At 43.7% G+C, this 14,113-nt stretch overlaps 1 protein-coding gene across 1 annotated transcript; it reads left to right on the top strand.

Annotated features, from left to right (window-relative positions):
- The first annotated feature begins 485 nt into the window (after nt 1-485).
- Nucleotides 486-6,227, top strand: ZNF281 (zinc finger protein 281). Its single transcript, XM_056356039.1, has one exon. The coding sequence runs from the start codon at nt 983-985 to the stop codon at nt 3,614-3,616; it is 2,634 nt and encodes an 877-aa protein (XP_056212014.1). The 5' UTR covers nt 486-982; the 3' UTR covers nt 3,617-6,227.
- The last annotated feature ends 7,886 nt before the right edge of the window (nt 6,228-14,113 follow it).

Here is a 14,113-nt window from a genome sequence, read left to right as displayed (position 1 = left end):
ACGGTGGGGGCGGCTGGGGTTTCGCTGCAGGGGGCAGGGCCGGAGCCCTCGCCGCGGCAGCGGGGGCGCAACGCGCCGGGTGAAACGCGAACGGCCCGTCCGGGTGGCGGTGCCCACTGCCGGCAGCAGCGCCCTTCGCTCCCAAGTGCCGCCGTCGTTCCGAGCTCCGAGCGGCCGGGGCCACCCGCCCGGCCGGGGAAGCGGGGCCGCCGGGCACGCAGCCGCCTGTGCCGGGCGCTTGGTACGCGCGCTCGTCGGGCCCGCAGCCGCCAGGCTGCACCTGCCGACGCGCCCGGAGCCCAGCCTCTCCCGCAGGGGCGGGGGCGCCGCCCGCCAGGGGCTGTGTCTGGCGTTACCCGCTGCCCGGCCCCTCCCGCGCGGCCGCGCCCCTCGACGGCAGGAGGGGGATGTGGCCGCTGCCCCGCCCGGCAGCGCGGCGCCCGCCGCCGGCGTGCTGGGCACGGCCGCCCGCCCCGCCGAGGCCGCCGCTGGGCGCCGCGCGGGGCTCCCGCGCCCCGGGGCAGTGCGGGCCCGCGCCCCCGGGCGGAGGCGGCGGGCGGCGCTTCGGCCCGGGCCCCCCGACATGGCACCGCCTTCCAGGCGGGCGCGGCGGCGGGCGGGGGCCCGTGGCGCCTGCGCGCTCCGGGGGCTGGTGGCCGGCCCGGGGCCGTACCCAGCGTGCCGCGCGCCGCGCATGTGCGGTGCGGGGCACAGGGGCTGCTAATTCCATTGTGGAGCGGACGCGGCGTTATTTTTAACTGGAGGCGGCGGCGGGAGCCGTAAGTGCAGCCCGGGCCGGGGGCCGCCCGTCGGCGCGGGTGGGGGTGGCGGCGATGCGCCCGGGTGGTGGCTGCCGGGCCGCCGCGGGAGCCAGCCACTGAGCGGGCGCCGCCAGCGAGGCGGCAGCGGTGTTCGGCGGGCGGGCGGCGGGTCCCGCAGCCCCTCTGGGCCGTGCCTCCTTCCCGGCCCGCCTTCCCGGGGGATGAAACTCGGCGGCGGGTTCCTCGGCGGCGGCAAGAGGGCGGCGGCTATGGAGCCCACCTTCCCCCCCGGGATGGTTATGTTCAACCACCGCCTGCCCCCGGTCACCAGCTTCACCCGGGCGGCCGCGCCCCCGCCGGCGGCCCAGCATCCCCCGCAGTGCGTGTTACCTCCGGGCTCCGCCGTCGCTTCCTCCACGGCGGCGGCCGAGCCCCCGGCGCCTCCGCCCCCTCAGGACATGACTTTCAAGAAGGAGCCGGTGGGGGCTTTCCCCTCGGCGCCCGCCCCCGCGCAGCGGAGCCCCTGGGGCTTCCTGCAGTCCTTGGTGAGCATCAAGCAGGAGAAGCCCAGTGAGCAGGACGAGGAGGAGCAGCCGCCGCACCACCACCACCACCACTACGGGGGGCTCTTCGGGGGGGCGGGGGAGGAGCGCCCCCCCGGGCTGGGCAGCGGCGGCGGCGAGGGGGGCGGCCAGAGCGTGATCCAGGACCTCAGCCTTCTCCACCACCTGCACCAGCATCCCCACCGGGACCTGCTCCTGAGCGGCAGGGGCGAGGGCGCCCCCGGGAGCTCGGGCGAGCCAAAGCACGATGCCCAGGTCAAGAAGGTGAAGAGGCCAAAGCCAGAAACTCAGGGAATCAAAGCCAAGCGGAAGCCAAGCGCTTCGTCCAAACCCCCCCTGGTGGGAGATGTGGAAGGTGCCATCGCGTCCCCCAACCAGAAGCCTCATGTCTGCGAGCACTGCAGCGCTGCCTTCAGGAGCTCCTACCACTTGCGCAGACACGTGCTCATCCACACGGGGGAGAGGCCTTTCCAGTGCAGCCAGTGCAGCATGGGCTTCATCCAGAAGTACTTGCTGCAGAGGCACGAGAAGATCCACAGTCGGGAGAAGCCCTTTGGGTGTGACCAGTGCAGCATGAAGTTCATCCAGAAGTACCACATGGAGAGACACAAGAGGACACATAGCGGAGAAAAGCCATACAAATGTGACACTTGTCAGCAGTATTTTTCGAGGACTGATAGACTGTTGAAGCACAGAAGAACGTGTGGTGAAGCCATAGGTAAAGCAGGGGCTGGGATGGAGCCCGGATTGTCAAATAACATGGGTAGCTTGGCTGCATTGTCTCAGGGAAATACAAGTTCCTCAAGGAGAAAAAGCAAAACAAAAAGTACGTCCACTGAAAACAAAGGAAGTAAGTGTAGCAGCAAAGTAACTGAATCTCAAGTTACGAGTAATGTGGCCATACCAAATTATGCAGTTGATATTCCTATCGTGTCTTCCAGCAGTGGTCTAGTTGGCACGGGTGTAGAAGAACTTCAGAAAAAGGTGCCAAAATTGGTCTTGAAAAAAGGAAGCAGGAAACAGGCAGACAAAAGTTACCTTAATTTTATATCACCGCTGCCAGATATTCTGGGGCAAAAACCACTGTCTGGGAAACAGAGTGGCTCGCTAGGCCTAGTAGCCAACACCGGTGTAGAAACCATTGGCCTTCTCCAAAGTACAGGTGGTAAAACAGGTCAAATAAGTAGCAATTACGATGATGCCATGCAGTTTTCAAAGAAAAGAAGATACTTGCAAACTGCAAGCAGTAACAGTGCCTTTTCAGTTAATGTCGGACACATGACTTCCCAGCAGTCCGTCATCCAGTCTGCAGGTATTAGTGTTATGGATAACGAAGCTCCATTGTCTCTTATTGATTCAGCATCTTTAAATAGTGAAATAAAGTCTTGCCACGACAAGTCTGGTATTCCTGATGAAGTTTTACAGAGCCTTTTGGACCAGTACTCTCACAAATCGGAAGGCCAGAAAGAAGATCCTTTCAGTATAACTGAACAGCGTGTGGACTTGCACACCTCAGGTGAACATTCAGAGATGGTTCAGGAAGAAAACTTGAGCCCTAACTCTCAAACAGTTTCAAACGATAAGGCAAGCATGTTGCAAGAATACTCCAAATACCTCCAACAAGCTTTTGAAAGAACAACCAATAGTACTGGTTTTGCTTTTGGACCCAGTTTTCAATTTGTTAGCTTGTCTTCAAGTCTGCATAACCACACTCTGTTCCAAGACAAACAGATATACACTACATCTCCACTTGAGTGTGGCTTCAGCCAATCTGTTACCTCAGTATTGCCAACTGCGTTGCCAAAACCTCCGTTTGGGATGTTGCTTGGATCTCAACCAGGCTTTTATTTGTCTGCTTTGGAGGCTACGCATCAACAGTTGACTCCTTCTCAAGAGCTGGATGATCTCATTGACCCGCAGAAAAACTTGGAGACTTCATCCAACTACCAGTCAACATCTCAGAAACTGACTGGCCAGAAGGAACAGAAAAACTTAGAATCCTCAACAAGCTTTCAGATCCCGTCTCAGGAGTTAGCTAGCCAGATAGATCCTCAGAAGGACATAGAGCCTAGAGCAACCTACCAGATCGAGAACTTTGCACAAGCGTTTGGTTCTCAGTTTAAGTCGGGCAGCAGGGTGCCAATGACTTTTGTCACTAACTCTAATGGAGAAGTGGACCATAGAGTAAGGACTTCAGTGTCAGATTTCTCAGGGTATACAAATATGATGTCTGATGTAAGTGAGCCATGTAGTACACGAGTAAAAACCCCAACCAGCCAGAGTTACAGGTAAGGTCCTGACTGTGACCAGGCTGTGGGGTCTTCTTAATGTAATTTTGTTTTGTTTTGACAACACTGCCATTGGAATGTTTCTACATGGTCCTGTTAAGAATAATGTAACATGCCCTTTCAATGCAACTTTTCATACTTAGTTTTATTTTGTTAGTGTGATTTTTTTGTTTTTTTAGATTTGTTTATTATGGTTTTTAATCAAAAATCAATAGATTAAAATAGTGTTTTTGTTCAAGTGACAATGTTTAGCAATCAAATTTACATTATATAGATTGTCAGGGAATAGCCCAAAAGTTTAAAATGCAAAAAATTAACTTTGTTCCTAGGACTAAGGTTTATTCTAATTGCTTTACTCTCAGGAAAGTGTAATGAAGCATGGGAATTCTATGCACCACTAGTGTATTGGAACTTCCAATTTACAGATAGTGACGAATATATCTCAGCATTTTGAGGAAGGGATCTATGACATTTCAAATTGCTGTTTTTTAATATCTGGGCTGATCTGAAAGAATTTTGCTACCTAAATCTCATTGTTTTTAAAATACTCCTGTTCTTCCAGGTGATGCTCATTCCAGGCAGGTGGAGCAAGTATTCTTGGGTCCGTACAAAGAGCCCAGAATGGTAGCTTTAATATAAACAATAATATCCCCAGAACTCCTGTGTAAGACTGTAATTCCGTAAAGAGATTCTGTTGACACAGACAGTGAGAACAAAAACGTGTGTGTCTGGTTCATGTCATTAGAACCCTAACTTGAAACTACAGTCATAATCCAGATAGGCTTTTGGGATACATTATTTATTATAGGTGGTTCAAACAAAGTCCTCTTGCTCTTCCCCTTCTCTTTTTTTCCATGTTCTTTTAGTGTATAAGGTTCCCTTCCTTTTGTTGTGCTCCCAGTTCCTCTGGACTTGATATTGGGTTGTTGTCCCTGTCCCTGCCCTCCCCCCCCCCTTAATTTACACCTTTTCTTCCCTACTCACTCTCTCACCCCAACTTAATAGTTAGCATTTTAAAAGATTTACATTCCAGAAAGTGCGTATCTTCTTACGTACTTTCTGATGTCTTATGACATCAGATGATTAACAGTAAACACCCACATGTTTTAGAATTATGTCAAGGTTTCCATGTATGATAAGAAATAATATGCACCCACTTGTGCATACTAAGGCCCCTGTCCTGCATGAGGATCAGCTAACATGGACCCCTGTGCCCAGAGGTACACCTGTGGTGTCACTGGAGCCCTGTACAGCTGCAGGGGTTTGCAGCAGCTTGTCGTTGCAGGCTTTGAGGGCCTAAGGCTGCAATTCCATCAAAGGCTTCTGGTGATGACATGGACTACAAAAGTAGAACTTGAGTGGCTTGTTAATATCAACAGAACTTTTCATTGGAATTATTGCCTTACTTTATGTATATTTTGTGGTACATTATTTATTATATGTGAATCCTGATTAATGCCTGTGGAGCCACGGAAACCTGCTAGAAATACTGGTGGCCATTCAAAGCTGCTGAAAGGCAGTGGCACTGCTCTAAACCACTTTTTGCAAATGTATTTTTTGATTAGTTTTTTAATGTAATTTTGGTGATGTTTATGCTGATGGTTTTTTATGTACTCTTGGTGATGTTTCAGTCTTATGTACTTTTCTGGTGTCAGGAAAGTACCAGTGGTTGTTTGCAGTCTTATTGTGTAATCAGCCTATTACAGGCTTCCATGTATAATAAAGTTATTAACATTGTGCAAGTGTAAAACACTTCTGTCATGAAAGTGGTGTATTATTAAATGAATTGTTACAAAAATCCTGGGTAATTTCTCCTGTTGTCCCTGACCACTAAAAATGGAAACCTGAGCCCACTTGTAATCTCTTTTACTAGGTAAACTACCTTCCCCCCCTGCCCCCACCTTACTAGCCTAGAGTTTGTTCTCATAGAATCCATGTAACTCCATTAACTTTTTTCTTTATACTTGATTATGTATGTCGCCCTATTTCAGTTTAAATAAGCAAACAACGGTGCTCTGAAAGCAGAACCCAGCCTGTTACCAGGGATGGAATAGTCCTTAATCACTGTGGTGGCTTTTTCAGTACCTTTTGTTTTGCAGAGGTTATGATTTACATTCTTTATTGTGTGTAGTAGAAGTTGCATATGTATTGTTCTGGCTGTTTGCTTTAACTTAATACTAATAAAACCCATTATTCACAAAATCATAAAATATATGACTTCTATTATCCAGTCACACTTTTGAGAGCCTATTAAGGAAATGTTATAAGGTTAAGTTTTGAGAAGAAATAGTGTAACTCACCGGCATGTTTTCAGCTTTTTTGTCTGTCTTCAGTTTCTTTTTGGGTCAGATATCTGAATGCGCTATTTTAGAAATCGGGGTTCTGTCTCATACCTTTAGGTTCCAAGGCAAAACCTAACACATTTCCTTTAAGTTAAAATGTTCGTACAACCTAAACTTTTTTAATCTGTGTCTTTTTGTATATGGTTTTGGTTAAAAATATATAAAATGCATATTGTTAACTTCAAAGATGTTTTGTAATTTTTGGAAATCCAGAATGATGCATATAATACAATTTTGTTCAAAGTAAAGATTTTAGAAAGTCCTCTTCCTCTATCTTTTTGTTTGTTTGTTGGTTTGTTTGTTTGGGTTTTGTTGTTTTAGTTTTTTTCCTTCCTGCTCTTAACTACTGGATTGTAAGGAAAGCCTAGTAAAAACACTGTTATAGCACAATGTTTAAAAGCATTATAGGTAATGTGAAGATAGTTTGTGGACTTCCTTAATCTGTATTCAATTTTGCATGTGAATATAAGAGTAGCAGTGCTGAAAATCTGAAAATGGTTGAAAAGTAGAGTATTGAAGAACAGAAGACATCAGCTTGAATCAAGGCAATAAACGGACAAAAGAAAAAGTCATTGACATGCGGAAAGGCAAATAAGGATGAAACCTTTCCAAAGTAAATATGAAATATGCTAATTTTTTAATATTCAGAACATTATTAGGAATCACTGAGGGGAAAATCTGAGGGAGGAAATGACTGGAATTCTGTATGTTCTTTCCACAGTTTACCAGTAATTCAAAAATGTTTCTAAATAGAACACAACTAGACCTTTTCCTACTTTAATACGGAGTTTTTATTTAAATCGTGAAGGTTAAGGATATGGTAAAATGCACAGAAATCATGATATGGTTTGTCTGCTAGATGTTAGAAGGAACTACATAGCAAGTAGTAGTAACCCACATGGACTAAAGCATTATTTAGGAATGTGGCAGAGAGAGAAGGAGAAAGGAAAGCAAAATGTCCCTTCAGTTTCTTTTTCCACTAGTTCTTGGTTTAGTTTGTTGTTGTTTTTAAAGGAATTAAAGGTGGGGAATGATAACCTGTGTCCTATCACTAACAGGAGTGTTAAGAAGAATTGATATACAAGATTGACAGAAAATTGTACATGAACTTACGCTTCTTATTATAGTAGCTCATGTATTTTTGCTTTGGAACAAGTGCATTATGGTACCCTGAGTTGTGGATGTGTCTGTATGCCCCAAGCCACTAGCAGTGCCTGTCTGGTCTGCCTGCTGGTGTTCTAGAAGAGCTGACTAAAATTTGTAGTAATTCCTGAATTATTTAAATTGGACACAGACTTGTGGGTAGTGGGTGAAATTTTAGAGTAAGAAATAGGTGAAATGAAAGGGGGATGGAAACAAAGTGAAAATATGATGGAAAAGGCCTAAAAATATGTTGGTGCAAAGGGAGATCACAATTTCAGGTTTATGGACTGCTGATGAAGAAAAACTGTGTGGTGCCTTGTGGAGATCTTGAGAAGATACTGGAAAAATTCAATGTATTCCATTAGTTTTATGTTGTTTCAATTGTTTTTTCTCCCCTGACACTCCCCCCCCCCCCCCCCCCCCCAGTATTATATGCATGAAAAAAACGTATTTGTCTGAATGATGCTTCTGTTTTTTCCCCCCGCTAACTAGAAATCAGTGTTCAGGTGAAGTTGCAAGTGTGACTGTGGAAACGTTTGTTATACCTGAGAAGATAACTCTGAGAATGTCGTAAGTCACTACCTCACTGTTTTCATTGTATGTGTCACTTTGGAATGGAAGACAGTGTTTTCAGCTCCTGCTGACTACCAGCTTTAACCATTTGGGCTGGAATTTTCCAGGCTTTGTCTGTCTCATACTCCGCACATTATCTTTCACTGGGAAACTTCTGCAAAACTTGCTCATGTATTTCCTAAAATAAGATTAAGGAAGAAAACTTTCAGGTTCCACTGGCATTTCATCCCGTGCTGTTTTAGAAACAAATCAGAATCATCGCCCTGCAAGCTAGGACTTTAGACTAGGTTGATGGGTATCCCGTGTTTAAAACCTGATAGTTTGGTGGCTCTGTCTTCACAGATGACCCCTCCAGGATAACGGATCTGGCTTACATAATTGTTTGGTATGTTAGTCCAAGTGGTAATTTCTTCTAATGTGTCCTATATGGAGGAATATGCTGCATATTCTTAAACTCAAATTTGTTTTCTGGCTTCTTGTATAGACCGTAAAGGTCTTTACTTTCAGTAGTCCTCTAAGGTGATTTTTGTGCAATTTTTTGGTGGTTTGGTTTGGGTTTTTTTTGGTGTACAAATACTTAAGAAAATAATGTAAAGTATTGTGCACAGCATTTGGAACACAGTATATATACCCTGTCTACCAACTGAACAGCTGAACAGAAAGTGCCGTACACTTTGTTATCTATGTTGTTTGAAATGTTTTTCTTGTGTCCCCTTTTTTACTTCCAGTTAAAACCCAGATTTATCTCAGTGTTGTTTGTTTTCTCACAGACAGTAATGTCTGGCTACATTACAAAAGAAAATACATTAATTTTTTTCCATATCCTTAGACTAATTCTCTAATCTTGTGGGTTTTATAGATACTGATGCAAAAAATTTATTTTTGGATGCTCAGTTTCACTTTGATACCTATGACCTGGAGGGATAAATAGTGGAATTTCATCTCTTTGATAGAAGTTGAGTTCCTTGATATAAGACTCCTGTGTCTGTGTGGAGAGAAATTGAGGAATAGTTACCAGCTTAGTAAATGTGGAATGGCTGATTGTCTAGAATTGAGTAGAAGCTGTGGGGCAGTCATGGAGTCATGGGGTAATTTAATTATCTAAGGTGACATTCAGGAGCCTTCAATCACTAGGTTGTCTTCCCTTTTCTTGTGTTCACTGTAAATCTGGCATAAGTGAAACCAGGTTCTGCATGTAGTAGCCTCATTAAGCATAGTTCTGCTTCCTTCTCTGAGTGTTGCCATCCTATTCATTGTGGATACAAACAGCAAGGCAGTGTTGCTTGGAAAAAACACTGTGTCATCACGTTACCAGTCTGTCATAATGCACGTACAAGATGGGGTGAATTGAGGATTAAAAAGAAGATTTAGTTCTGGCATTTTTTCAATTCACAATGCTTGATTCATAATCACAATATTAATTACATTTTTTAATATAGCATATTGCTATATTTTCATATGGAGACTTTTCAGAATTTTGTTTTTATTAAGTTTCCAGTGGATTTGGTAATTTTAAACCCAAGGCCATCCTTAGTAATGGTATGATGCTACACTAGAAAGCTGCCTGGGGACTTGGTCTAAGATTTATAATGAGGATATATATATAGATGTATAATAAAACATCTTGCATGTTTTGCTGAGGTGCTTTAGATTATGGTGGGTAAAATATGCCTATGGATCTTCTGATGTCTTAAACAAAAGGAATCTCTAGAATGAAAAACACATTATCTTAGAAAGTACTTCCTAATCTGGAGAACAAGACTAATAAGGATTAGTTTATGCAGCTGAAGAGGGCATTTATATTGTCTTAGCTCTCTGCTTGGAATTTGACCAGGTTGGTGATGATGCATTTACTCTGGAAGCTCATGGCCCCATCATGTCTCAAGGGGCAGTAGGCAGTCACGCAGTCTTGGTAGGGAGGAGGTGGCCTTCGTTTTGGGCTGTGGTCACTGGTTTGGAAGTGTGAGAGAGATACAGTGCAGCAAGTTCCATCCCTTAGAGCACAGAGGGGTTTTTTTGAAGACCTGCCAATTCCAAGTATTCATTGACTTTGTGAAAATGAAATGTAGATATCTGCCAAATTTCTGCTATCTGGGGTCTGGCCAGCTTTAGTCCAGAGGGTTATTCAACAGTAATCAATGGAAATGTGTCACTAAAAATACTCAACCTGTTCATCCTAAGAAATTTGTCAGCCTTAGAAAGCCAGGTCAAATTATATCACGGAGCAGTTCATGTACTTGGTCTATCAAGCCCTATAACTGAACATGCATACTTGGTGATCTTAGGGTATAGTTAAATCTGTATGAAATGTGTAGATGATCAAAAAGTTTTATTTCCTGAGCATTCTTAATTAAAACTTCTTTCCAGGTTTACTTCTTGAATAGTCATTTAATATTAGCCTGAGGAGGTCAAGGTTAAACCAATTACTTTTCTCAAGGTATTGGAACTTGGATTTTTTGAGAGGTTGCAATAATTTTTGTGTAGGTACAATAAATTTGATTGATTGTTTTGGAGTTTAGAGAGGCACTTCAGAGTAAAAATTTTATATTTTGTTTTACGTGGTTCTGGAAGTCATATTTCACACATCTTAAGAGCAGATGGCAAATGGGATGAGACTGCTGGTAGCTAAACCCAGCAGTTTTTACTATTTTTAACACTGTATTCTGGTGCTTGCTTGTTTTGTTCTTCTCACAGTGAAGCTAAATTAAAACCTCTGAGAAAGAGGTCCCTCTAATATAGCATAATGAAGTCTTTAAATGGGTACAGTTGTAGGTCACCATGAATAGGAATGCAGTGACCTTTGTCTTGACAATGAAGCTGACACAAGCTTCTCAAAGAGCTGCTCCCTTTTTTTATTATTGCGCTGCCAGACAGGACACAAATAGAACAGGGGATCCCCCTTCTCCCATCAGTGAACAAAATCAAAAGATTAGAAAATGTATTGTAAATTGTCACTTTGCAAAATCTAGAAATAACATGGAGTTCTTCCTCAATATAGGTATTGTTACAGGACTGGTATGTGGCAAGAACTTGGGAAAAGAAGGAAAGTAGAGGGGCTATGACTGGTAAAGGGCCTTCTGGTTTCTTAAGATACTCTGTAATAGTCTGTTTTGATTTTTGGATACACAGCAGTGAGGCATTCAAAATTACCAGTAGCTTCTTACAATTTTGAATCTAGAGAAATCAAAATCTTCATGTCATTAATTTTGCAGTTACTTTTACGTGTATCTGCAGGTTCGTAATGCACTGTGTTGAAATATAGGAAGGCTCAAATTTCTTGGTGGCCTGTATAAAAAAGTAAAGCATTTTGCAGAAAGCACGTAAATGTGGCTGTTTCCTAATGGGGAGAGCCTGTTGCTCCATCCAACTTTAGCGGAGGTTTTGAAACTGCAGTGCTCAGCAATTTTCTTTAGCCATAGAGAATCATCTGTCACTCTTAAATAATGGCACTACCTGCTAGTTTAGGACTTTCTCAAGGTTTCAGCAATGTCGATCTGAATTGTGCTGCTGCTCTTGTAGAGGAGAGGCCTGTGTAGCAGAGCAAAGTCTAAAGTGTGCAGTGAAGGTAATGAGTGGAGTTTTGTTCTTTTTTGTAAGAAGTCTGATCCATAGGAGTGTTCCTCTTACGATCGGATAATTTTTTATTACTATTTTTTAGGCTGTAAAAGGTAAAAATAAATTCTTGGACTTTTTTCTTTTTCTTTTTTTCTTTTTTTCTTTTTTTCTTTCTTTTTTCTTTTTCTTTTCTTTTTTTTTTTTTTTTTTTAAGCCAAGGACCTGACTACACGTTATTTTGAAGAGCAGGTTGTTTCTGTAGTGATGGTGGATGCTACTCCCGTAAGGGTATAGCCTGGGTGAGCACCTGAATCAGGTACTTTGATTGGGAGTGTGCCTCTTTGAGAATATGCTTCATCAAAAGGGTGGTTGTTTAAAAAAAAAGAAAATGTAAGTTTAGAGTATGCACATGTTTCAGAGCTATGTAAACTGAAGGAGTGAAACAGCAGTTACCATATAATATTTTAAGTCTTTAGAACATATTCCAGGAAAACAATATGCTAATACTTTATAAATAGATCTAGTAGACAGTGAGAAGTGACTTTAAAATGTGAAGGTCAAAAGGTTTGTGGAACAGCACATTAATAGTGGAATGATGAAGTTAACTTGTTCTTCTCTGCAAACAAGAAGACTTACCCATAAAAGCTAACTTTATAAGCTATGACCTGACTAATTTGATACCAGAGCCTTTTATTTTTGCAACTTCATTTCAAATTCTGAGGGATAGAAAGCGGAAAGAATGATTTTATTTTTTCCACAGGAAAAAGTGTGCCAAGGAGTGAAGAGCAAGTGCCATACAGTTCTTGGATGTGCTAGCAAAGTTACGGCAAACCAATGGTTTCTACTTTTTTACGTTAATGTGCTAATACGAAACAAAAACTACAAGCTGCCATAGCTAACATTTAGCAGGCTGAAGAAGTAGGCTGATGGGAATCTCATGAAGTTCAGCAAAGTGAAATGCTCAGTCCTGGATCTGGGGAGGTACAACCTTATGCGTCGGTATATCCTGGGGGCCAGCTGGCTGGAAAACGGCTTTGCTGAGAAGGACTTTTGGGGTCCTGGATGACAACAAGCTGACCGACAGCCAGCAATGTGCCCTTGTGGCAAAAAAGGCTGACAGTATCCTGGGATGCATCAGGAGGAGCGTTGCCAGTGCTTGAGTAAGGTGTTCTTCTAATTTGCTCGGCACTGGTGGGTACTGGGCTCCCCAGTACAAGAGACGGACATTCTGGGATGAGTCCAGCACAGTGCTGCAAAGATAATTAGGGACCTGAAGCCTCTTTTGTGTTAGGAGAGGCTGAGGGAGCTGGGAGTGTTCCATCTGCACAAGACAAGGCTCAGGGGATCTCATCCATGTGCACAAATAACTAATGGGAAAGAATGAAGACGGGGGAGCCAGATTCTTTGTGGTTGTGCCCACTGACAGGACAAGAGGCAATCAGTGGGCACAAATTAAACACATAAAATTCCACCTGAGCACAAGAAAACACTTTCTTACCAAGAGGGTTGTCAAACACAGGAAGAAGTTGCCAGAGAGGCTGTGAAGTTTCCCGTCTGTGGAGATACTTAGAGCCGACTGGACATGGTCCTGGACCCTGCTGTAGCTGACATGGCTTGAGCAGAGGATTTGGATGAGATGACCTCAAGAGCTCCTTCCCAGTGTCAACACTTCTGTGATTCTCTGTGGTTCTGTTTGATCGTTGCTCTGTGCCAAATAGCAATGGCAGAGTTTATGCTGAGGAGACTGTATTTGTCTCTAGGAGGTAGCACTGTGGAGTGTCTGAAAATGCATTGTTTAATGAAATAAATGGGCTAGAGAATTCAAGATGTTGTTGGAAATCCTATCACTATGCAGTGTTAAGCAGTTAATGTTGTTTCAGATGTCTAGCTTGGACAACTGAGTCTGCTTTAACGTGCAGACGTTTTCCATGACAAGTCTTCCTTAGTCTTTTATTAAAGATTTAAGAAGAAAAGACAGTGAAAGCATTTTGAAATAAAATCCTTTTTGCTTCTTGATATTTTAGTAACTTTCCCTCTTTCCTTTCATGTTAACTGTAGAAGGCTACCATAAGAAAACATCTAGCTGACACTCATGTACACCATTTGGGAGATGGTAATTGTTTTTTTCCTCTTGCCCCTCAAAGTTAGCTTGAATGGCCTGGCTTGAAGCTGCTCTCATTCAGAGCTCATGCAGGAGAGAAGAAAAAAGCAGAGCAGGGAGGGAGATTGCAGCTTCTGGTTTTGGTTCAGACTTTAACTTGAAATCTTTCTGCTGGAGAAAGGCAGGCACAGAGCATTATCTTATCAGTCTGTTGATAAGCTGTAACAGCATTAGGCTGTTTCAAGCACTGCTGTTAGCTGTTGTTCTGGTCACGGGCTTGATTGTTGCAAAAGTCTGCAGATTATCTTGACTGGTTGAGCCAGATTTTTTTTTTTAAAACAGCAAAAAATTATTGAAAATGGTGGGGATTAAAATGTACATAGTGAACAGATAACAGCAGGAACATAAGTTTTGTATTCCAAATGTTTTTCAAGGCTTAATCAAAGCTGGATTTATTATGGTGATGTAATTTGGGTCTTCTTTGGTGGGTTTAGTCTGGCTGTTTCTCGGGATCAGGGCAGCAATGCTAAATGACGCTGCAGTGAATCCTGGGTTTGCCCTTCCCATTATTTTTGCTAATGGGAAGTTTCATACTTTTGGACATCTGTTGTAGGACTAAAGTAATGACTTTTAACAGAGGTCAGCATTTTTCTGGCATACCAGAAATAGGCCTTTCATTTCTGTGCCCTACGCTTCTTTTGTTTGTTAGACTTGATTTCATCACAGTCCTTGGGTTTTATCAGTGGGTGGTGTTTGGACTAACTCAATATTTCCATCTTCATCTTTT

The sequence above is a fragment of the Falco biarmicus genome, chromosome 11 (genome assembly GCF_023638135.1).
Source record: "Falco biarmicus isolate bFalBia1 chromosome 11, bFalBia1.pri, whole genome shotgun sequence".
Classification (NCBI taxonomy): domain Eukaryota; kingdom Metazoa; phylum Chordata; class Aves; order Falconiformes; family Falconidae; genus Falco; species Falco biarmicus.
The sequence above is the reverse complement of the archived record's forward strand: the minus strand, read 5'-3'. Positions and strand labels throughout refer to the sequence as shown.